General features: G+C 49.0%; 1 protein-coding gene across 10 annotated transcripts in view; it reads right to left on the bottom strand.

Moving 5' to 3' along the window:
• LOC102169353 (microtubule-actin cross-linking factor 1) overlaps nucleotides 1-24,473 on the bottom strand; it is a 340,864-nt gene that overhangs the window by 315,393 nt on the left and 998 nt on the right. The window contains exon 1 of one of the 10 annotated variants that reach the window (XM_018042120.1): nucleotides 10,753-11,037. The exons of the other annotated variants lie outside the window; for them this stretch is intronic. Within the exon in view, the coding sequence (XP_017897609.1) occupies nucleotides 10,753-10,846 (94 nt within the window). The 5' untranslated portion in view covers nucleotides 10,847-11,037. Of the gene's footprint in view, nucleotides 1-10,752; nucleotides 11,038-24,473 lie in introns of those variants that run through there. 10 annotated transcript variants of the gene reach the window in all.

Here is a 24,473-nt window from a genome sequence, read left to right as displayed (position 1 = left end):
GGTGTGACACAGCTTCCTTCTTGAACTCAGGTCTCCCCTCTTCGTCCTACGTCTCTGGGCACTCGCTTTCGGTGGACGATTTCCTTCACAGGATCCTCTTCCTCTGGTCCCCAAGCCACCCTCTCCTTGGGAGTTCCCCAGGGTTTTTGTCTCTCAGTGTAAACACACTCGCTCAGCAACCTCCTGGTCCGTCCACTCCTATCTAGAGCCCTCCTGAGCTCCATATCCTATAGGTGCCCTCCGGCAGGGCACCTCTGCCGGCGCCCCTCAGAAACCCCAACTTCAACACAACCAAAGCGGAACTCAGTACCATCCCCTGCGCCAGCACTGCCACCAGTCCCCACAAATAGCCTTCCTCCTCCTAGACTCCCGATTTTAGTGAATGACACCACCCACCCATGCAGAAACCTGCAAGTCATCCTAGGTTCTCCCCTCTCACACCACATCCAGTTAGTCAGCAAAACCGATGGATTTTACCCCTTAACATTTCTTGATTTGTCCACTCCACATTACTATGTCCACACCTTAGTTTAAACTCTAATCACTCGTAAATTACTCTAACAGCCGCCCAACTGGTCTGTCATTAGCCTTGCCCCTCTCCAGTCCTCTGTCACAGCTCTGCTAGAGCAGGGGTATTTCTAAAGTGTAAATCCAATCCCAGTCTTCCTTGCCTAAGATCCTTCAATGGCTCCCCAAAGCCTGTAGGGTGAGGTCTGAACTCTCTGCAGTATGATAAGAGAATCAGTCAACATTCCAGCCTGCCCACTTTTGCCACCTCGTCTCATTTCTCCTCCCCTCACATCCTCCACTTCCCCCTTACTAAGATCCCGTGTTTCCTCTCCTAAGGCTCTCCATCCCTCCTCCTGTTCATGCTGCCCAGAATGCCCTTCACCTGAACTTTCTGCCCAGAGTTCTGAATTCTCCAGGTGGCAAGTCAGCCACTTCCTCTTGGATGCCTTCCCTGGCTACTCTGGCTGTCGTGGGTACTCCTTTTCACTACGATGGCACTAGACTCCTATGTTCACCAGCACTCCCTGCAACGGAAGGTCATTGTCAGTCCACCAAAACGTCTTCCCTGTTAAACTGTAAGGTCAAAGAGACGCAAGGACATTATGTTTGTTCCTTCAACTCTTTGCCTACTGCCTAGTTGGGAGCAGATATTCAATAAATGATTACTGGAACTTCCCTGGTGGCCCAGAGGTTAAGACTCCGAGCTTCCAATGCAGGGCGTGGGTTCAATCCCTAGTTGGGGATCTTAGTTGGGGAACTAAGATCCCACTGCCACACGATGTGGCCAATAAATAAACACTAGTTAAATGAATGAATGGATCCTCCAAACAACCCCCTGACGCTCTGGGAGATTAGCACTTTAAGATATACTGGAAGATTTTAGAAGGGATTTAAGAGGATTTCTTATGCAATTCTCAGCAGGTGTTCCTGGAAGCACACATTGAAGGTTGTCAGAGGATGGGAAGAGTAAGTGTCTGGGGCACTGAGCATTGCTAATTTAAATGAGACGTAATGACCAAGAAACCCAATCTTGAGCCTTAGGTTCAAACACACAGCCCTATCTAACAAGTTCAGCTGGAGTAAAATCTTTAGAAGAAGATTTTTAAACAAGAAAAAAGATTTTGCTTTGGAATAGCCCTGGAACAAGTGATAGTTAATTCATTTCAAGACAAAATCTTCTAGAGAGTTAACAATGTTGGTACAGTATCTAAACTTAGGTCCCTGTGCATCTAAATCACTTCAGTCATGTCGGATTCTTTGCGACCCTATGGACTATAGCCTGCCACGGTGATTCTCCAGGTAAAAATACAGGAGTGGGTTGCCATGCCCTTCTCCAGGGGATCTTCCCAAATTAGGGATGAAACCCACATCTCTTTTGTCAATGCCACCTGGGAAGCCCTGCCCAGAATGTCTCTCAAACAGGCCCCTCCCTCTTTAATATTCCTTAATCTAACCTCTTGACTCAGTTGCAACAGTGACATGCAAGAGAGTCAATCTCCACTCTCATTCATCATTTACAGTCACTACACTAATCCTGCCATTGCATAAAACTCAGGCTCCCCATATGAACATTCAGGACCTTCTTTCCCTCGACCCCTAATCTCAATGTTACTTTTCAACTCTAAGTGCCCCCATCTTCCAGTTAACACACTCCCCAATAGAGTATCTGTTTATAGCTGCTAGTAGAACGCAGTGTACAAAAGTGAGCTTATTCACTGTTGAAGACCCACTGAAAAACATGGCCGCCCCCTCAAAAAAAAAAAAAAAATCCCTTCCTATATATCTCAATCCAACATGCTCCTGCAGGTTGAAACCATTTGAACTTCACAGACACTTTAAGCAAGCCTGTTCTTTTACTCACACAAAGGAATTGTTTACCTTTCTGAATAAAAATGATGAGAGAAATTTGCAATAGTAAGAGGCAACCCAACAGTACATCTGACAAAGCCCTTGCCCAAGAGAAAGATGCTGACTGACGAATTAATTAACTTGTCCTAGGCTACAGCCCAAATCAACCTGATAACCAGCACATCCTGATGACTGACACATAGTCCTACAGAAGGAAGCAGTCCTGGACAGTGAAAGAAAAACCAGTGTTTGGGCCCCACGAAAGCAGACTCACAAGCTGACACAAAATTTACGGAGCCAGAGGCAAGCTAAGGGTATCAGATCCCAGGCTGCTAAAAGGGGCCTATTCTTGCGAGCTGTGTTCTCTTCAGCTAGAGCACATCTATCTGCAGGTAGGCCCGCCTTTACACATTCTCCACACATACACAGAAGGCATATAAGCACATACGACTTTTACAATATGAAAAGAAAATTATCTTAAAATATAATTTGAAAGTGCTGCCAAGATTGCCCTTTCTCTTGAGAGAAATTCTCTGCCAAAGGACCACAGGCAAAACAAGTATGAAAAGTCCTTACTCTGTAAGAATATAAAATCTCACTAGGGAACAATTCAAACAGACATGAGGCAATGCAAGAATAACACAAAACAGTATATAGTTGTAAGACTAATTACGAGGTAGACATTCCAGGAGATCAGTGACAGGAGAGATCAATTTCTGATAGAGGAACGGGAGAAAGCCACATGGAGGGCACAGGCCTTGTGCTTAGCGCTAGTAAGGAGAGATAAGATGTGAAGAATCAAAGCGAAAGGGAGTGGGCATCCCAGGAAGAGAGAACATGAAGGTACAGGGGCAGGTATGAGGACCTGAGGGAATGATTACTGAGACCTGCCCAAATGAAGCAGAGAGCAATCATAGTGGCGAGAATTCGTTGTGCAGGACAAGTCAAATTATGGAAGGCCAAAAAACTGGAGACAAAGACTCAGAAATTTAGTGTAATTTATTCCAGGAACTGAGAAGGTCTGGAAGAAAAAGATAGTATTTTACTAGAAGTAACAAAAAAGTCAGAATAAACATTCTTAGATACTGCAAACACACAAAGCCAATGGGTCTGAAAGAGTTCCTCCAGGCCTGGAAATCAGTAAATGCCCCTGACAGAAGCGAGAGAACAGAGGCTTACACTCCAGCCAAAACCATGAGGAGCAAAGGCAGGAAGGAGCTTTAGCACTCCACACACCTAGTCGCAATGTGGCTCAACATATAATTGTCAGAAGCTGAAAGTGCCAACCTTATTTAGTAAAAGGAATGCCTGGGTGTTTTCAGGATCATTGAGAAAACACTACCAACTCATTGTGCAACCCATAATTGTTCACTTGTGACTTTGATCCTCTTCCCAGATGTACACCCTGAAGTATTCTCTATACGATGATCTTAAAAACCTGAAATTGGCACTGAAAAGTACCAGGACAATAAGGCCTCAGCTGATGTATTTCCCTGGCATGGATGATGTCACTTGCCAAGCAAGTCCAAGACAGTAAGCAAGCAAGCAAGCAAGCAGTAGCTCTCATAAGCACTGTTAGCACATGCACACATTTATGATTTCAACAGCATGAATGTGGCCAAACCTTGTGATTTCCCAGCAGACGGACTTGACTCACTTTCTGAATTAACAGTGTCCATGACCAGAAGCAGCAATTACTCTATTGTTCTGTCTAGAAGCTATCCACTCCAATTCATGGGCTGTGTTCGAAAAAGGAACTTAAAAACCAAGTGTACATTTAACTAAGAGATTGCTTCACAGTGTCACTTAGATAAACAATACCAAATCCTAAGCTTGTATTTTCCAACCACTGTGTTAACAAAATTTTATCACTTCACACTACATTGTTTCAGTAATTTATATACCATGAAACCTCTCCCATAATGAGAGAAAAATAAATCCTTCACGGCTCAGAGATCTGGAAATGCAGGCCACATAAAGTGTGTGACAGTAGTTCAGGGGCTAAAAACTGATAACAATAAATGATATTAACAATGACAGTTAATCACTCTCAGAGACATACTGTACATAGAGGCAAAACTAGTCTGTGATGTTACAAGTTAGGATAGTGGCGGCAGAGGATGACTAGAAGAGAGTACACAGAGGTTGTGGATGCTGATAATTTTCTTTTTGTTGATGTGAATGATGGTATATATGATTTATGTTTGTGAAAATATTTTTCTGTATGTATCAGTTCAGTTCAGTCGCTCAGTCGTGTCCGACTCTTTGCGACCCCATGAATCGCAGCACGCCAGGCCTCCCTGTCCATCACCATCTCCCAGAGTTCACTCAGACTCATGTCCATCGAGTCAGTGATGCCATCCAGCCATCCCATCCTCGGTCATCCCCTTCTCCTCCTGCCCCCAATCCCTCCCAGCATCAGAGTCTTTTCCAATGAGTCAACTCTTCTCATGAGGTGGCCAAAGTATTGGAGTTTCAGCTTTAGCATCATTCCTTCCAAAGAAATCCCAAGGCTATCTCCTTCAGAATGGACTGGTTGGATCTCCTTGCAGTCCAAGGGACTCTCAAGAGTCTTCTCCAACACCACAGTTCAAAAGCATCAATTCTTCGGCACTCAGCCTTCTTCACAGTCCAACTCTCACATCCATACATGACCACAGGAAAAACCATAGCCTTGACTAGAAGAACCTTAGTCGGCAAAGTAATGTCCCTGCTTTTGAATATGCTATCTAGGTTGGTCATAACTTTTCTTCCAAGGAGTAAGCGTCTTTTAATTTCATGGCTGCAGTCACCATCTGCGGTGATTTTGGAGCCCCCAAAAATAAAGTCTGACACTGTTTCCACTGTTTCCCCATCTATTTCCCATGAAGTGATGGGACCGGATGCCATGATCTTCGTTTTCTGAACGTTGAGCTTTAAGCCAACTGTTTTGCTCTCCTCTTTCACTTTCATCAAGAGGCTTTTTAGCTACTCTTCACTTTCTGCCATAAGGGTGGTGTCATCTGCATATCTGAGGTTATTGATATTTCTCCTAGCAATCTTGATTCCAGCTTCTGTTTCTTCCAGTCCAGCGTTTCTCATGATGTACTCTGCATAGAAGTTAAATAAGCAGGGTGACAATATACAGCCTTGACGTACACCTTTTCCTATTTGGAACCAGTCTGTTGTTCCATGTCCAGTTCTAACTGTTGCTTCCTGACCTGCATACAGATTTCTCAAGAGGCAGGTCAGGTGGTCTGGTATTCCCATCTCTTTCAGAATTTTCCACAGTTTATGGTGATCCACACAGTCAAAGGCTTTGGCATAGTCAAAAAAGCAGAAATAGATGTTTTTCTGGAACTCTCTTGCTTTTTCCATGATCCAGCAGATGTTGGCAATTTGATCTCCGGTTCCTCTGCCTTTTCTAAAACCAGCTTGAACATCAGAAGTTCATGGTTCATGTATTGCTGAAGCCTGTATGTATACTTTGACAAAAATCTAACTAAAAAAAAAAACAATGATAGTAACGACTATTTTCAGTTAACTCACTTCAACCAAGTCACTGCTCTGATTTTAAAATTTCCTTCTGCATGGAAAAAGGAAGGAATGGAAGAATTTCCTTCCTTTCCACACAGCATGGAACTTTCATCTAGAAGCCTGGATCCTCTCACTGAAGTTGCTCAAACCCTCTTAGTTGTGTCCGACTCTTTGCAATCCCACTGACTGCACTCTGCCAGATTCCTCTGTTCATGGAATTCTCCAGGCAAGAAAACTGGAGTGGGTAGCCAGTTCCCTTCTCCGGGGGATCTTCTTGACCCAGGGATCAAACCTGGGTCTCCTGCATTGCAGGCAGATTCTCTCTACCATATGAGCCATCAGGATCCTCTGACTACTGGACAATAATTTAACTCTGTATTACTAAATTTGCCCACAGGTATAATACTTTCCTTACAGGATATTATGGAGATCAAATAAGGTAATGAATATGAGGCCACTCTGTAAAATACAAAGTACTATATATATGAAGGTTTTACTGAACCTTAATGGCCTAATATGTGTTGATAGCTCATTTATATTCTTATGAATCCCAAGGAGTTAGTATTGTCATCCCCATTTTAACAGATGAGAAATGCAAAGCTCAGAGGTTAAGCAACTTTTCCATGGTCACACAGTGTAGGTAAACGGCAAAACTAGGACTGGAGAAGGCGATGGCACCCCACTCCAGTACTCTTGCCTGGAAAATCCCATGGATGGAGGAGCCTGGTGGGCTGCAGTCCACGGGGTCGCTAAGAGTCGGACACGACTGAGCAACTTCACTTTCACTTTTCACTTTCATGCATTGGAGAAGGAAATGGCAATCCACTCCAGTGTTCTTGCCTGGAGAATCCCAGGGATGGGGGAGCCTGGTGGGCTGCCGTCTATGGGGTCACACAGAGTTGGACACGACTGAAGCGACTTAGCAGTAGCAGTAGTAGCAGGACTGAAGAAATACAAAGCCTTGCTCAATTTGTTAAATAGTATGCCGACCCTTCACTCCTCTCTGTGCACTAAGTTTTGTAAGTTCTTTTCTGTGGTATGATTTTTTAAAAAAAGCAGTCCTAACTAGCTTCATATACCCCTGGCACCTGCTGAGAACTCTGAGGCTTTTAAATACCAAATAGTCCATGTTACCAATATTGAAACGTAAACGTTCTTTTTTATTTCTAGTCCAGCCTAGCATGTAAAGGCCCTTCAGTCTTTGGGGCTTTGTGAAAACATAGTATAATTCCTCCTTACATATTACCCTTTTTGTTTAACCACTCACCTCAAATCCAGAGTGTGTCTGTTTCTAAGTGAAAGTGAAAAGTGAAGTTGCTCAGTCATGTCTGACTCTTGCGACCCCATGGACTGTAGCCTACCAGGCTTCTCCGTCCATGGGGCTTTCCAGGCAAGAATACTGGAATGGGTTGCCATTTCCTTCTCCAGGAGATCCTCCCGACCCAGGGATTGAACCTGGGTCTCCCACATTATAGCCAGACACTTTACCATCTGAGCCACCAGGGAAGTAAACATCCTCTCTAAAGGCTAAAACTCCGTCCATACGTGACCAAGGATAGAGTGTGTCTCTACACAAGGAAAAGAATCAGCTTCTGGTTCTCCTACCTCTGACTGTTCCTTCTTAGCTCCCATTGGTGTTCATAAGGACCTCAGTGTACATGTGACCAGTCCATATCAATCATCTGGATGAAACATTTCTCTCTTGTTTTGATATTTACCAAGCAACCATCTGATTATGAGCTTCACAAGCACTTTGGTATAAGGAAAAGTGTGCTCCAGGCAGCAGTAAGAATTTCCAATCACTGGACAGGTATGTCCTCTATTATGAAGCAATAAAACTGGCCTACAAACGGTTGCTTTTTTTTTTTTTTTTAACTTTCAATGACTAACTCCCCCAATGCCCATGGAATGAAGCCACAGAAGAATCTTTATATGCTGGACTCTGAGTTCTTTACAGTATCACCTGCTGCCACAAAACTCTAGCCCTTCAGTCACACTCAACTACTCCCATTCCTCAAACCTCTCCATTCAGTTCATACCTTCACACCTTTGCACGTGTTATTTCCTCTACCTTCTCCCCTACCTACACTCCTCCATCAGACTAAACCCCATTTATCCTAAAGGCTCACTCAAATGTCACCACTTTTCTCAGACCTCCCAGAGAACCCCAAGTGGAGACACTCATCTTTCCTCTGCTTCTGCAGCACTTCACCCACACATCGGTTCCAGCACTGCTCACAGGATCACAACGATCTGCTTGCATGTATAAACATACATGCAAGGGAAACCCCTTGCTAGATATGAATGACCAAGGGCAGGAACCAGATCTCATTCAAAATTCTGGCATCTCCATGGCTAACACTATGTTACCTTTAAAAGATATTTAATAATTGTTCGTTGGAGGATCAGAAGAATGAAGAACCTACCCTGATTCCGTCAGGTTGCTGCTCACTGTAAAATGCTAGGATCCAAAGTTTAGGAACTAAACTAAACTTAGTACCTCCTGTTTGCTGGCCAGTCAAGGTCTGCAAGAGCCTTTCGGATATTTAGGAAATGAGAGAGTGTTTATCTCCAGGCTGCATCCAATCCTGCCAAAACCGTGCTCACTACCAACACACAGGCAAATGGTTGCCAGGCACAATTCTGGAAAACCCATGCTTGACAACCAACCCTAATACAGCTGCAAAACATACTGCCCTACTCCCCTCAGGCTGCAAATGCATCGCTTCCCTTCTCATCTTTGCCTCTTCTGGGACAGTGTATGTAACTGAAAACTTTAGCTCTCCTGAATACGAAAATCCTGTTTCATTTGTAGAGTGAGGAGACTACAAATTAATAGAAGCAGAGAGAGCCAAGTCATTTAAGGGTCAAACAATGAGTGTCTAGGATCCCCATCATCAACATCTCTTTCCCCAACTCTCTCCAAAAGAATGTTTGGCTTATCCTCACAAGCTACCTCCCCTGCTCACTCTACTGATTCCAGCTTAGGCAAACAGTTCTCTATAAGGTAATAAGGGGATTTCTAAGTCTGGAAAATGCAGGAATTCCACACAGCAAAGTAACAAAGGTTCGGATGCTAATCCACCCTGACTTCCCAGTGAGAATGGTGCAGAGAAGGGAGAGAAATTCTTTGGCACTTAAGCATAAAGCAGACTGCACAACAGTCTCATATAGCCCAAGTTAATTGACTCTGGCCCACCATTTTTGACTCATTCTTCTGCTCAAAAAAGAGATCTGTGTCTGGGAAGGATCAAATTCCTATACACCTGATCAAAGTCCTTCAGAGGAAGGCCAAACTGAGTGAAACAGCTAAAAGGACTGGACACAAGAACCTCTCCTGGAACAAACCCTACTTCCCCCTTCTTTCCTAGCTTCACCTGCCAGCAATCGCACTTCCTTTCAGCTGGAGGCCACCAGCAAGATGATCCACTGGAGTACTGGGATTTCTTCACTTATTTTTGTTTTAATTCTGCTGGTTTTTAAAGCTACAGCAGCCAGAGACAGGCCCAGAGGGGCACAAGAGTTGCCCAAAATCCTGCAAAAGAAACTTAATGAAACCATCCACTTAGCAGCACTTTTTTTTTTAATGAAGTTCAGCAGCACAATCTAATCCCTTTGTGCACTGAAATGAACCACATTTCTTAAAAGAAAGACCACAAGGGGGTTGACAGAAAACTTGCTGCAGGCAGGAAAACCTGGACAGCTTACAGGAGCTGATGCAGAAGGGAACAAGTAGAACTCCTAAGCAGGTCCATTTCAGCATTTTACCTCTCTCTCTCTCTCTGCTGCATTCCCAAGCAGAGCTCTAATGGCACGGCGGGGGGATGGAGCGTTTTACAGCTTCTTCATTAGTTTCCCTTCACTGAGTGGCTGCCATAAACAAGTATGCTGGACTCGGTCAAAAGGGCTGAAGTTTCCTCTCCTTCAGATGAAAAGAAACTAAAGGCCCAGTCACAAGGGCCCCAGCTGAATAAAACAGGAGAAAGTGCTGCCCATGTAGTTTCTGGGGAAATCTCCATGTCTGTGGCAAGCACAACCACCACACAAAGCAAAATCCCAAAACTAGATGTTAAAGATCAAAGCATGGGCCTACCGAGGCCACGCATCCCTGCTTCCACTTAAAGGGCACCTCCAGCAGTTAGGCAAACACGGTCCACCAGCCTCCGGGCCTGTCAAAACTTTCTCTGCAGACACCCAGGCTTTGGACAAGGCATTAACTTGCAGAACTGCTTAGCAAGAGAGCTTCCAGGGGTTGGAAATCCGAGCTTCCAAGACAAATTTTTAGGGGGTGGGGAGGACCAAGACCAGTAGACCCCTGCCTCGATCAGGCTGGAAGCCCAGGGGCTGGGGGTGGGAGGCGGCCTCGCCACCAAACCTGCACGCTCACCGACCCCGCCCGATGCTCACCCACTGCCCCCCCACCCCGACCCCCAAGGAACCAAGGTGATTCACAACCTCCGCTGCCACGCGACTGATCGGAGGCCGAAGGAGACAAAAGGGGGCGAGGGACCCCGGCGGGCACGCGGAGGTCCGAGCCTCTCCAGGAACGGGTGGCCTCTCCCGCCCCGGCTCCTCCTCCTCCTCCTCCTCCTCCCCGCACTCCCCGCCGCGTTTCGTCTCCGAAGCGGCGCCTGGCTTCGCCTCCTTCTAGCGGAGGCCAGATAACAGGGCTCATAATGTAACTAGTGCTGTGAAGGCGCCGTCCCAGGTGGGAGAGGGCTCGGAGGCTCGTCTCAACTCTAGAAACGAGCCGGCTTCGGCCCACGGCCGCTCCGGCCCGGCCCCGGCGCGGGTGGGCGCCACCCCGCCCGCCCCCCACCTGCCGCGGGCCCCGGCTCCAGCCTGTCCCCGGCCCGGGCCGCCCGCCCGCCGCCGCACCTTTGTAGCGCTCCAGCACATCCTCGTACGCCTGCACGAACTCCTTCTCCTGGTTGCGGTTGGCCGGCTGCTGACCCGGCACGTAGCCGGCCATGGCCGCCCGCGCCGCGCTCTCCCGGGGCCCCGGCGGGCGCCGCTTCCAGGCCGGCGCGCTGAGGCGGCAGCCCCAGCCTCGACCCCTTTGTGCGGCCCGAGGGCGGCGGTGGTGGCGGTGCCCCCGGCTCTCGGTTCTCCGCTCCGCGCCCGCCTCGTCCGGCCTGCCGCTCGCGCTCGGCTCCTCAGCCCGCTCGCGCCCCGCCGCCGGTCCCGCTGGCGTTTCCGCCTCCCCACCCCTCGGCTCCGCTCCTCCCTCAGCCCGCCCCGCCGGCGGCGGCGGCGGCGGCGGCTCCTCCCGTCAGGAGCGCCAGGCCCGGCCCGCTCCCCGCCCCTCTCCCCGCCGCCTCCTCGGGCCCCGAGCGGCAGCCCCCGCGACCCCCTCCACCCCCACCCCCGGGGTCTGTGGACCCCCGCGCGGCCGGGACGCGGCCGGGGCCGGAGTGCGGGGCGCGAGGCCGGCCCCCGCGGGGGCGTTCCGCCCGAGCCCCGCCGGGTGGGAGGCTCCCGGCGCGTCGGGATGAAAGGCCCGGCCGGCCGCCGCGGTGGGGGAGAGCCCCGGGGCCCACTCGGCGGGGCGGGCGGGCTGCCCCACTCGGGGCGGACCCACACCCGGAGCCGGGACAAAGGAGGGAGCCCCCTGGCTGGAGAGAAGCCGAGCTGGGCCTGTGCCGCGGCTGGAGAAGGACCCAGGGACGCTGAAGGTTAGGGAGCGGGCCAAAGACCTAGATAGGTCGCAGGGCGAGACACGGTCAGGAGGAAGCCGGGGCAAGATCCAGACGGGCTGCCGGGCGAGGCCAAGGGAACACTCAGACCACAAAGAATCCCAGGAACAAAGGGTTTTCCAGAAACGGAAGAACTGAATCCCAGCACCATGAAATAAACCAGGCCAAGAACGAGGAGCCAGAGCCTGAGAAGTGACAACTGAGGGAAGGAAAACAGGATTCTGACTGAACCGTGGGGTGAATAAGAGGAGAGAGGGGAGATAACACATCTACAGGGAAACGATGCAACAGGAATATTATTACACTGTGACGGCCATAGGGACAGAGGCTTAGATCAAAAGGGAGAAATGTGGGGACCTGAGGCTGAACAGAGTCTGCTATGCAACAAAAGGATTCTGGAGCCTAACTGCTCACAGAAGAAAAAGGCAAGCCACTAACTCTCTGTCCTCAGGGAAAAGGGAAAGAATGAAGAAAGAGTGCTGGGGAATGCGGGTAGGAATATACTGAGGACCATTTTGAGGAGGGCATTCCCAACATCCTCTGATCCTCCATCCAGGCCAGTATTCATGGACTGCACTGAGGCAAGAGCAGTGAGGAACTCAGGTAAATGCAGGTGATTTTTTGCCCACATCTACACCTATCTAGCCATTATCCTTCCCAGCCTCCGCAAGTCTGTTAATTTTGGGGGTTTAGGGGGAGGGCAGCAGCAAGCAGGTGGGAATGTGGTTGTGAGTTAAAAATTAGGCTCACTGATCTCACAATAACAGCGCACTAGCAAGTCAAAAAAGAATTCATGTGACACTGAGCGGACAAATTTGGGACTTGGGCTTCCATTTCAGTTCCCATTCTCCAGATTTTTAAGAGAAGCTTCTCACCCCGGGGCAAGGCCTGCATCTCTGTACGCTATGAGTAGTGCCAAGTATTTGATCAGTGCTCAGCAAGCACATTAATAACAAGAAGAGATGATGCTTTTCACTAATAGGTGCTTGATGGTTGTTTCCACATCATACCATGATCAGAAATTGTGTGAGCAAGTCATTAATCATGTCTTCTTCCATCAAATGTTGCTGACCTGCCCAACTTCTAGGCATAGAGATCATACAGGGAAGGGCCTGAAAGAGGACAGACAGGGAGGCGCCTTGGACAAATGCTCGTTTCCTTCCAGTTTAGTCCTCTGTGCTCAGAAAAAGCTAGTTCACAGTTTGGCATCAACTGCTAATGAGCTCAGTTTAAGAAAAGGAAGAGAAGAAGCTTGAGGTTTATTCTTTTTAAAATAAAAGGCTTTCAGTAGAAAATGCAGGATGCAGAAGTCAGTGATTGATGGCATAAGCACATTTTTCGTAAACAGCAGAGAATATAGAAATGCTAACTCTGAGGATCTTGACTCTATTCATGCTGAGTCATCTGCATTTCCTATATTATTTCATAGCAGAGGAGCTAGGAAAGCCCAGACACAAACATACAGACACACACACCTCCACCCTCGTCCCCAAACAGTATCTGCCTCCTCATTTTCAGCACAGTAAATTGGAAAGTTGCTCCATCCCTTCCTGCGGCTGCTACATGCAGCACTTAGTGAGCAGGTTGCTCAAGAATTGCCAAAGGTGAGGAAAGGCAAGTGCAGGAAGGGAATGAGAATCTGTTCTGGGAACCAGGCTTTGTTGGAGGCTTTGGGGGTGATCTGAGGGAGAGGGCAAGGGGTTGAGATGCCATTAAGAAGCATGGTAATTAAGGAAGAAAGTTCTGGTTTGGGTTGTGGCTAGAAGGGCTTCTTGACACGATTTGCATTTAAATGCTCCCAAGAGATTTTGAAGTAATGCATTCTTCTAATGAATGGAAAAGGGGAAGTCCACATGTTTGGCTGATGTTCCCGTTTTATACAGAGAAAATTTTACAAGGATAGAGGAACAAAGCGGCTGCTGGGGGGGTGGGGAGTGATGGGAAGAATGAAGCCTAGGCAGGGGAGTTTTTAGTTTTTTCCAGGCAACCGTCTAAATTTATAGCCAGACCACACAATTGGGACAGCTCTGAGGCTCTCTCCTTTTGGTCCATGATTTTCCTTTGCTCCAATAGTGAGACTGCTGTTGCATTTCCAAAGAGGCTGCCAAGGGGAAGCTGAAGGAGACAAGGTGTACTCCGAAGGGCATCTAGTGGTGGGAAGGGGTAATGCAAGTAAATAAAGCCCTATTTTCTCTGAGTGTCCTCTTCTTAAAAGCCTCACGAGGTGCCTCTCTCCCTAAGGCTCAACTTCTTTCACCACCTCCTATGGGCTCTCTCTCCTCAAGGCCTCCCCACCTGCTTTTCTCCCAGGCCAGAACCCTCCACTGCTCTCCTCTTTTCTCCTGGCTCGCTCCTGCTCAGGCCTCTGCTGAAATCTCTCGGATTAGTAGGCCCTCCTGCCTCTCTACTCCCCTCGGGTAATAACCATCACACTGAAGTTACAGGTTCAGTGTCTTCCTTCCTTACTAAGTCACTAGCTCCCTGAGGGCTGTTGTTTGTGTGTCTTGTTCACCACAGGATCCTTAGCATTTAGCAAATGACCTGGCCCAGAGGGTACTGATTAAATATTTGTTTTAACCTTCGATTAAATGCATGAATGACTGAACCAGATGATCCTAAAATACTCAGCTGCCTGTGGCTTCTGACTCCATAGAAGGCAAGGGTATTTAAGAAAGTATGCTTCTCTCACAGCTTCCCTTATCTCTGCCCGGCATTCAAAGTCCTCCATATTTTGACATCTACCTTCCTTTACAATCTGATTTCCCTTATCCCTAACAATCAAACTCAGAAGCTTCGCCTGGAATGTCCTCCATCCCCAGTTCCATCTAATGATCCCCTGCACATCTTGTAAAAGCTCACCTGAAAACGACCTGAGGTTATTTTTTAGTCAATTCAGATAGAAGAGGCTCTTCTCAAACATCCCAACCACAAACCCATTCTTTCCCCATTCCTGGGGCAGCCACGTATACTGTGCAGGCAATCTACCTACATCACTGCCTCCTAGTGCCCTGGTTCACAAATTCTTTGAGGCAGAAGAATTGATTTCACTTTCTTCATCATACGGCCGAACACAATGCTTTGCACCTAATGGGTGCTCAGTAAATATTTGCTAAAGGCAAGGGTGCCTTGCTGAAAACACACAGAGGTGGGGGCTGTGAACTAGATCTGTGATTCAAGACAACTAAGTCCAATTCAGTGGCCGAGAGCTGAGGGCAGGTCGTGCACAGAGAGGAAATAGGGAAGTGCAAATCATTTCTCCTGCTGGTGCTCCTCCAGCCTTTGGAAGGCTTACTCCTAGCACTTCTTCAGTTTGGCTCATGCTGCATTATTTTACATGTGTTAATTGCTGCTTTATAAATAAATTACTTGCTAGTAGGGAGGGGGTGTGTGTGTGTGTTTTCTCTGGTCCTCTTTGCAAAGGTACACTGTCTCTTGTGCTCTAACAGTAGCCAGAGCCAGCCAACCAGACAGACAGACACTAAAGAGGCTATCCATTGGCCAACTCGTGGAAGAAAACCTAGTTCTAGGCTTAGACCTACCTCCAGGCCCAGCCCCACCATCCTTTTAGACATCAGCTTTAGCTAGTCCCAGCCAAAGCTCCTTTTCAGCCCAGCCCCTGGAAACCCTTGCTAAACTTTGCCTAAAGTTTCCAAATCTGCTTCTGGGGTAGGAATTTGCCCACTATCATGCTGCCCTCTTCCTTTCTGAAAGTTCAACACCACTAATTTATGAGGCCTGGAGGGTGCCAGCCACCCAGAAAGACAAGATCCCAGCCACCCAGCAGCCCATCACCCTGTCACCATAGCAACCCTCAAAATGGTTACTCAGCCATCTGGGTTACCATAGCAACTGGCCAAGTCTCTCCACCTCAGCCTCTCCCTGGGCCTTCTCCTCTGGCTTATCAGAGCCGATGCCAAAGACTCTTCAATCCTTACTGGGGGAAATGAGCAGAAGCTGGACCCCTGATAGGCAGTAGTCTCAAAGGGGCATGGAATAACTTGCCCACCCCGGGCTTCCTGAGGCTCCTTGGAGATAATGGGTGTTAAGACATTCCGTGAACCTTGAAGTGGCACACAGATGTTAGCTATTATTAAACTACTGTTCCTTGTAATGGGGGAAGCAGTGGGTTAGCCTAGGCAGAGCTAGTGCCATTCCCAGCTTGGTCCCTCACTGGCTGGGAGACCTTGAGCAAGTTACCCAACTCTCTGGGTTTGTTTCCTCAATTGCAGCACGTCTGCCTCCTCAAGTTATTTCAAGGATTAGGTCAAACAAAGCATAGAAGAACCTAAGCACAAAGCTTAGCACTTAAAACATATCAGTACAAGCTGGAAAAGGTACTGGCCCCTCTCCAATCTCCTAATCTCTGTGAATATGTTTTATTTTCTCTTTTTAAGGAATCGAGGCTGACATGAGCCCCGTGTGCTCAACCACACCCAATCTCCCTTCCTGCTCTGGGTCAGGGGAGGGCCTCATCCGGCAGGGTGGGGGGCCTCTGAAGTTCCTACCAAACAGGGCCACGGGCAGTCTGGACCCCTTGGGGAATTGGGAGGCTCCTCAAATTAGTGGGTGTGGCTTGTAACCTACAAAACTCCCCTCCACTTGAAACATCTCCCCAGCTTATACTACCTCAGGCTTTAGAGAGCAGTGGCTACTCCTGCCGAAGGTCAGAGTCACATGGAACAATTCAGCAGTGACAGCGTAGACCTGGGGCTGAATTACAGATATTCGCACAAGAACAGAATTCCTTCCCTCTAGGGCTTCCCGGGTAGCTCAGTGGGTAAAGAACCTGCCTGCAATGCAGGAGACACCAGAGATATAGGTTCAGTTCCTGAGTTGACAAGATCCCCTGGAGGAGGGCACGGCAACCCACTCCAGTATTCTTGCCTGGAGAATCCCACGGACAGAGGAGCCTGGCAGGCCACAGTCCATTAGGTAGCAAAGAGTCGGACAGGACTGAAGCAACTGAACACAAGACAGCACGTGGTTTTAAAAGATTTCACTCCTTTTGCATCTCAACTTCAGTCTCTCAAGACCAAATCCTCAAAAATCTATTTTGGGGGTACTTTCCTCAAGTACTTTGGCAGGGTGCTGATTCAAACCCAGGGTCTGCGGATTTGAAGTATTTTAGGCAAACCAGACAGACACCACCCTCAGAAATCAAGATTTCAGACACAGAACCAGGTGTGCTCCAGCCTAGCTCTGTGTGTCCGGGGAGCAGGGCATGAACCTCAAGGTGGGAGGAAACGAGGATCAGACGAGCGACACCGACACACCCCTGGGCCAGGAGTAAAAAGCCCTCCTCGCACTTCTGTGAAATGGTTCCATGGAATTTGGCCAGACTTCAGACAGAACTACTGAGCAAATAAACTGATATACTTCCCATGGGGGAAAAGGCAATGGAATAGCTAAGAAGTGTTATCGTCTAGTCACGAAGTTGTGTCCAACTCTTGCCACCCCATGGACTGTAGCTCCTCTGTCCATGGGATTTCCCAGGCAAGACATACTGGAGTGGATTGCCATTTCCTACATCAGGGGATCTCCCCGACCCAGGGATCAAACCCATGTGTCCTGCATTGGCAGGCAGAGTCTTAACCACTGAGCCACCAGGGAAACCTGTGGGAGCTCAAAGTATGTGATTTCTGGAATTTACATCTATGTAACTGGGGAAGCGGAATTGGGGAATGTTATGAACTGAGATTGGCCATGAATTGATAATTCTTGAATCTGGGTGATGGGAGGTTATTGTATTCTCACAGCTTTATAGTGTATGTTTGAAGTGTTCTGCAGAAGGCAGGGGATTTGGAGTTAGGCCAACCTGAGCGCCAGCAATGAGCATCTCCAAAGAGCACGTGTCCATGTTGTGTTTCAGGGATGCTGTGCAGGCTCAGTACTGTATCCCAGGTCCACTATTAGCCAACCGTATGAGCTCAAACAAGTTCCTCAACTTTCCTCTTCTGTAAAAAGGGAGAATAGCAACAACTTTCCAAGGTTCCATAAGGATTAAACAATATATGTTCATGCCTGGCACACATTTCGGACTCAAAACACAGTAGCTTTTCCAACTACTGTTTACTAGGGGATCCCAGCTGGCATCAGCTCTCAGGAGCTCCTGGACTGAGTCCAGAGTTCAACTCCCCAAACCACCCTCTGGATTCTTTCATCCTATTTCCCATCAACTGTTCTCTCTTCACCTCCCTTCCATCTTTCCTACTGAGGCCAAAGAAAGAAGAGCAAGAACAGAAACAAGCAACAGGGACATGCCCTCTCTCTTCAGGTTGTCCTGACAAATTCCTATGTCTTTTCCAAGTCGCAGATCAAATGCCATCATTGCTTTAAGCTAAGAGGCAGGGCAGAAGTAGAAGGAAGCCCTTCCCTCTCAGAACATCCTCACAATTCTGGGCTTGCAATGTGCACAGTTCACGCTGCATCCTAGCTGCCTTCACAGGCTGCAGCTGGGTTCTAAAGCCCACTCTGAGTCTAGCACACAGCAGTCCTGGGTGTCGGTGTGTGCTTTCAGACATGTCCAACCCTTTGTGACCCACTAGACTGTAGCCCACCAGGCTCCTCTGTCCATGGGATTCTCCGGGCAAGAATACTGGAGTGGGTTGCCATGCCCTCCTCCAGGGATCTTCCCTACTTCAGAACTGAACCCATATCTCTTATGTCTCCTGCATCGGCAGGCAGGCAGGCTCTTCAGCACGAGCACCACCTAGGAAGCCCACACAGCAGCCCTAGGAATATGGTTAAATGAACGATGAATGAGCAAAGGGGCAAATCGACAAATCATAAATTAGCGCACAGGTGCATGAATGAATGATATTAATGAGAATAGCTAACATGTATCAAGTCTGACTGCACAGCAGGCACAGCCGAGTCCCTCGCTCCCTAGCTCATGTAATCCACCTGGCAGTGGCTCTTTCACGCCCTCGTTCTAACTGTGAGAAAGTGAGGCTCGGTGAAGTTAGTAACTACTCAGGGTCACCCACCTGATGAAGTGATAGACCCGGGACTCCAGCCAACTCCCAAAGCCATTCCCTGGAGTGAATGAATGGAAATTTAGGAAAAGAGGAAAGGAAGGAATGAGAAGGGAAGAGGATGCCTAGAGATAAACCCACTGAGGCTCCAGGCGGAATCCTCCCCTTGACCCAAAGGCAAAAGCCTGGTGCCTTCTGGGGTAGGGGTGGGACACAGCTGAGGAGAGAAATGTCAGCCCATAATCACTCCTCAGGATACAGGGTCTTCCAGACCATCTCTGCAGCAACATCCTAAGTCTGGGCGGAGATTATAGCCAGGAGTACCAGCTCTGCTCCTGCAGGGAAGCCAAGGCACAGCCAGGAAGCTGGCCAGCTTCTACCTGACAGGTGGCAACAGGCAGCCCCAGGGCCAAATCACGGCAGGTCCTAGCCACAGCAACTGGCCAGGCTCGAGATAGCACGATGGTGATGATGGGTTCTTAACATTCACACCCAGGTGTGTTCACAGACCTTTCCCCAGGGGAAGAACCACTGGAATAAAAGACAAGTGCAGCCCCTGACCCTGCTGTACTGTCAGATCCTCTGGAGGCATCAAAACCCCTGGCGGTGAGAAATGGCAGCCTTTCACAGCCCCCCAAGTTAACCGATCCTTCCTCCGCATTCCTAACCTTGGTTCTAAGCTGCTCTCAGAATAGAAAGGGTGAGTCAGACTGCCACTCCAAACCTGTCTCTGTGTCACCTGGGAAGTCACTCAAAAAGCATGATGGGAATTCAGCAACATAAAGATGGCACCTCACAATGTGACAACCACCTTCCCTGACCAGCTGGGGGGTCCCACAAGGACCCTGAGCCTCAGAGAAAGGACAGCTTGGCTGTCTTTTCTGCTGCTTCCACAGAATTCTGCCCACGTGGTCGCTTTCCATCCCTGCAGCTAATGTGACCCAGATTCACTGTCAAAGAGCTGGAGCCGAGCCGGTGGTGTGTAGCTACAATTCATTCTGCCCCACTTTCAGGGACTCTCTCCTGTTCATCTCTCCTACTACTGAAACAGAGCTCCAGGACAGGGCCTGGGACTCTGAGGATACTGCCAGAAAGGAGGAGGAGGCTCCTTGGGCTCGGGAGGAGGGATTCCCAATGGAATTTTTAGGCATCCATTCTCCCCGCCCCCGCATCCCATTCTTCGCATCATGGCTTGGCCAGAAACACAGACACACACACACACACGCACACACACTTCCATCTGCTCAAAGCCCTGGAGTGAACAAAAAAAGGTACAAGACTAAGAGAACTGGGGCTTCTTCCTTGCTCACCTAGGAAACTGCTGGCCTCCTGGAGTCCCTCCCCACTGTCTCCTCTAGTTGTCCAGGGAAAAACAAGGAATGACATGCCAGATCCAGTATCAGACATGTTAACCCATATTTGTCTGGCATGTTTTGACTCTCATCCAATGATCATTTGAATCAGATGTCATCACCTCCCTTGTACAGATAAGGAAATTGAAGCCCAAAGAAATAAATCATTTACTCGGGTTTTCTGACTCCAGATTCGCGTGTCTCCACAGTGCCCGGCACACAGCTGGGGCTAAACCCACTTGTTTAACCGAATGAATGAATGACCAAGCCAACAGGAACCTTCTGAGAGCTTCCATCCTGGAGGAGAGGCACATGGGCACAGAGAAGCAAGCTTCTTGCCCTGACCAGGCAACAGCTCTCAAGGCTGTCTCCCCAAGGGTGAGCCCTTGAATCACTCCAGTAGCGGAGCTTAGGCTCAAAAGCAGGAGAAACCCCAGCATCAAGTTGCATTTCACAGCCGTCACAGAGCCGTTAGCTTCCAGAGCCCACATTCTCAGAGGGGGATCTTGGGGCAAAACCAGGAAGGGTGAGATGGGCCTCCTGACTGCAGTGAGCTCTAGATCTGGTGAGGGAAACACACCTGGAAACAATGAGCTTTAACAGAAGGCCAGTTGAAACAAGGCTAGAGACACAATTGCTGTCTGACTGGTGGAGAAATCAGGGAAGGCTTCTTGCGGGAGACCACCTTGGAACAGTGCTGGGGATGATGACTTCACGAGCACCTGCTGAAGGGCTCCCAAGAACAAATCCTACAGATGCTTTCTACTGGTTCATGGGAGGCCATGCCTCAGCCCTGAGTCCCTGTGCTCCCCTCTTTCACAATACACGTGTGCATGCCCAGGTGCTCATTCATGTCCAGGTCTTCATAACCCCATGGACTGTAGCCCTCCAGGATCCTCTGACCATGGAATTTCCCAGGCAACAATGCTGGAGTGGGTTTCCATTTCCTACTTCAGGGGATCTTCCCGATCCAGGGATGGAATCCCCACCTCTTGTTTTTCTACAGTGGCAGGCAATTCTCTTCCACTGCGCCACCTAGGAAGCCCTATTTCACAACACATACAGGAAAGTAATTATTCTTTCCCTTCTGGCCTCTGAACTAGTTCCATGAAGAAGTGATTCCATTTTCAGTCATCTTTAAGTATTAATGCCAAGAAGAGGGAGAGTCCTGAATATATGACGTTACATGGTTGAATTCCTGATTGGTAGGTAGATGAGGAATCCCTCCTGCCCCCAGCCCAGCCCCTAGCCCAAACAGGGTCCCTTCTATCAGACACTTTACTGCCATCTGCAGGAAACTTGCCACAATAAAATACAAATTTACAATGACAAAAGCTGAATGGCGCCCCCTAGAGTCGAGCGGTGTTCAGCCATGTGACTAGGGTCCTGCACTGGTTTTTTCTCCCCCAGGCTTCACAAGCCCCAAGGGATACAATCTTCTCTCCTCTGCCCTCTTCTAGCCTGTGGGGTTGGGCTCCTTGCCCAAGTACCCTCCCCAGATCCCCCCTTCCATGTGGCCCTGCCCACCCTTCACCAGTGAATAAGGGTATTTCTATTGCTGTTCAATAACAGAGAGCTAAAGGCTCCCAAGGGGCAAACTCTACTAGATCTTTGTCTCTGCTTTTTTCTATAGCTCAGGATTGTGAAGCCTCTCCCAGAGGTGACCAGAATGACTCTCTGGTGAGTCTGGAGGCCCAGTCAGCTATTTAGATTGTAGCCAGCAGAAAAATCTAGCTGGCCTGGTTGTCAGGTATTGCCTAAGGGAATGGAAACAGCGATGTACCTGGAGTTAGAAGATCTGGGTCTACTGTTCCTATGTGACTCCAAGCAAGTCCCTTAAATCCTCTGGACCTCAGATTCTAACACGTGTCCCACCTAACATGCTGTTATCATGAAATCTCTATGATCAACAGAAACAAGGTTTTCTCGTTAATGACTAATGTTCCACTTTGGTGTGGCTGGGCTTAAGGAGTTGAGAATAGGGCTAGCAAAGTAGAGAGAAGGAAAAAAAAATGGAGGGAAAGGATGAGGATGGGGAGAATTGGTTATAGCATGTGTGGGGCCCCTAGAACCTGTTCTGATTTTGTAGACTTGAGATCAGCAGTTTTCTCAGCCCGACATGCCTCTCCATCTGACATGTGTCATCAGCAGGGGTCCCCCATTCACCTCTCCAGCGTGAGGGAGGCCCTGAGACCCGTGCAGCGCACCGAGTAGGCCGGGCACCGGGGCAGTCTGTGCATTTGCTGAGACTGACTCAGACACCCCTACTTCGCTTCAGAACCCAGGCCCACAGGGAGGAGGAAATTACACAGGCCTCAGCTGGCTTCCAGGATAAGACTGACTTCATTTCCTCCCCGAATGTAAGTTCTAACATCAGAGAGCTTCAGAGCACACAGGGTCTCCCAAACGTGCCCTTCCCACCCTCGCAGGAAGCAGTTGCCGGAGAAGGAAGGCTGCCTTCTTAATTACTCTGGTGGAACCCCCACCACGCTCTGAAATCACAGGAAGATTTCAGCCGGGGCCCTGAAGTAGCAGTCCCGCCTCTCCTCCGCTGCCTCTCCTCTCTCCTGCTAACAAAACACGCCCAACTGCAGCACACAAGTTATTTTTAACCATGGCAGTCTCCCCGTTTTCAGCCTCACTGGCCCAGCCCCCTCCCCAAGACAGTCACGTGGCAATGTCAGGATGTAAAGAAGATCAGTCCCGGTGCCGCCGAAACAGAACAGGGCCTGCCTGTCCCATGGTTCAGTGGACCCAGCAGCACCCTCACGGATTGAGCCCCCTTGAGTCCATTTCTGTTCTAGACTCGGAATGCTAAACAGCAGGCAAATCATCCCTTGGGGCTCTTCAGAGAAGCCTGGGAGGGGAATTCATCACAAAGGAATCTATAAGTAGACTCATCCCTCAGTGTGTGCAAGGGATTGGCTCCAGAACCCCAGGAGGTACCAAAATCCACAGATGCCCGAGTCCCTTATAGATCAGTTGATATGATACAGTTGACCCTCCATATCCGCAGGCTCCACATCTGTGCACATGGGTGATAGAGCATGCGGGCTAGAGGGTGTGAGGAAGGGAGGAAAAGGCCTCTGCCCTGCTGCCTTCAGAAGAATGAGGGGTTTGAGCGTTTAGAGACCCCTCGATGAGGGCCCTTCAAGGCTGGAAACAAATAAACCCCTCCTACATCACAGGGACAGCTCTGAAACTTCACTGACTGATGCCATTGTCCCAGAGGTCTTGAGAAGGACCAAAGAGTCCTTCCGCCAAGGGCTTCCTACTACCCACAGTGAAAGTCACTCAGTTGTGTCTGACTCTGCGACCCCATGGACTGTACAGTCCATGGAATACTCCGGGCCAGAATACTGGAGTGGGTAGCCTTTCCCTTCTCCAGGGGATCTTCTCAACCCAGGGATCAAACCCAGGTCTCCCACACTGCAGGTGGATTCTTTACCAGCTGAGCCACAAAGGAAGCCCACAAAAGGGCTCAAACTCTCCAGCTCGTCTTCCAGGTCTCCTCCCTTGAGGCTCAACCCCTCTCAAATCCCTTCCCGATGACTTGAGCCCACATAGCCCTCCCCCTGTCGAGCTTTCCATTACAACCCACTGCCTGTTCCTGGATCACAATCTGTCACATATTATCCTCTCAACACTCCTTGCCTTCATTCATTGATTCAATACTGGTTGATCTCCAATATGCACAAGGCCCTGTGCAAGGAGCTGGGGGTAAAACCATCAGTAAAAAAAAAAAAATAATAATCAATGAGACAAGGTCTGGAATTGTTCACAGTCCTAAGGGAGTGACGGGCACCCCATGGGATAACTGCTCTACTGTACCAGGGAACACAGAGGAGAGAAAAGCATGAATACAAGAGTGGAGGGAGCTCTGGATACCTCTGGGGCAACAGGGACAGAGGAGGCGGCACTTACGAGAGGAGGGGGACTTCCACCACCTCGCAGAGAAGAAAGTTCAGGCGTGGAGGTCTGATATGTGGGGGTCAAGGAACAGCTCCATGTGGCAGGGTGCCTGAGAGTAGGGGTAATTTTGATGGATGTCTGATATAGCCTTTATCCCACAGGGATGAACAGCCAAAGAAGGTTGGTAAGCAGCTGAGGAACATAATCAGGTTTGATTTTTGAACAAAATACTCTGCCAGTCATGTGGAGGAAGTGGGGCAGGACTGGAAGGAGGAGAACTATCAGATGGTGTTTGGTGGTACAGGTAGAGATGATAAAGTGGAGGCGGGCAGGGTGCATTGTTTGAGGGACGCAAAAGAGGGAGCAGGACAGGCCTTGGTGATGGATTGAAAGTGGGTGATGTCACTGAATTTACTGCAGATACTGCTTTGTCTGTCTTTCTATCTGCACTCTGGTACCAACGCCTCCTGAGAGGCTGAGCACAACCCACGGAGGCAGCTCCGGATCCCGCCTTTGGTGGAAGCAGCAGAGAGAGCGCTTCCCCTTTACTGAGCCAAGAACCGTGCTAAGAGCTTTATATACATTTTCTCCTCTAATCCTCACAAAAGCCCTGCACAGGAAGCATCCTCAAGAGGAGGAAAGTGAGGCTCTGGCAGGGGTGAGAG

This window comes from Capra hircus, chromosome 3 (assembly GCF_001704415.2).
Source record: "Capra hircus breed San Clemente chromosome 3, ASM170441v1, whole genome shotgun sequence".
Taxonomy (NCBI): Eukaryota; Metazoa; Chordata; class Mammalia; order Artiodactyla; family Bovidae; genus Capra; species Capra hircus.
Note: the sequence above shows the minus strand (reverse complement) of the source record. Positions and strands in the feature narration are given on the sequence as shown.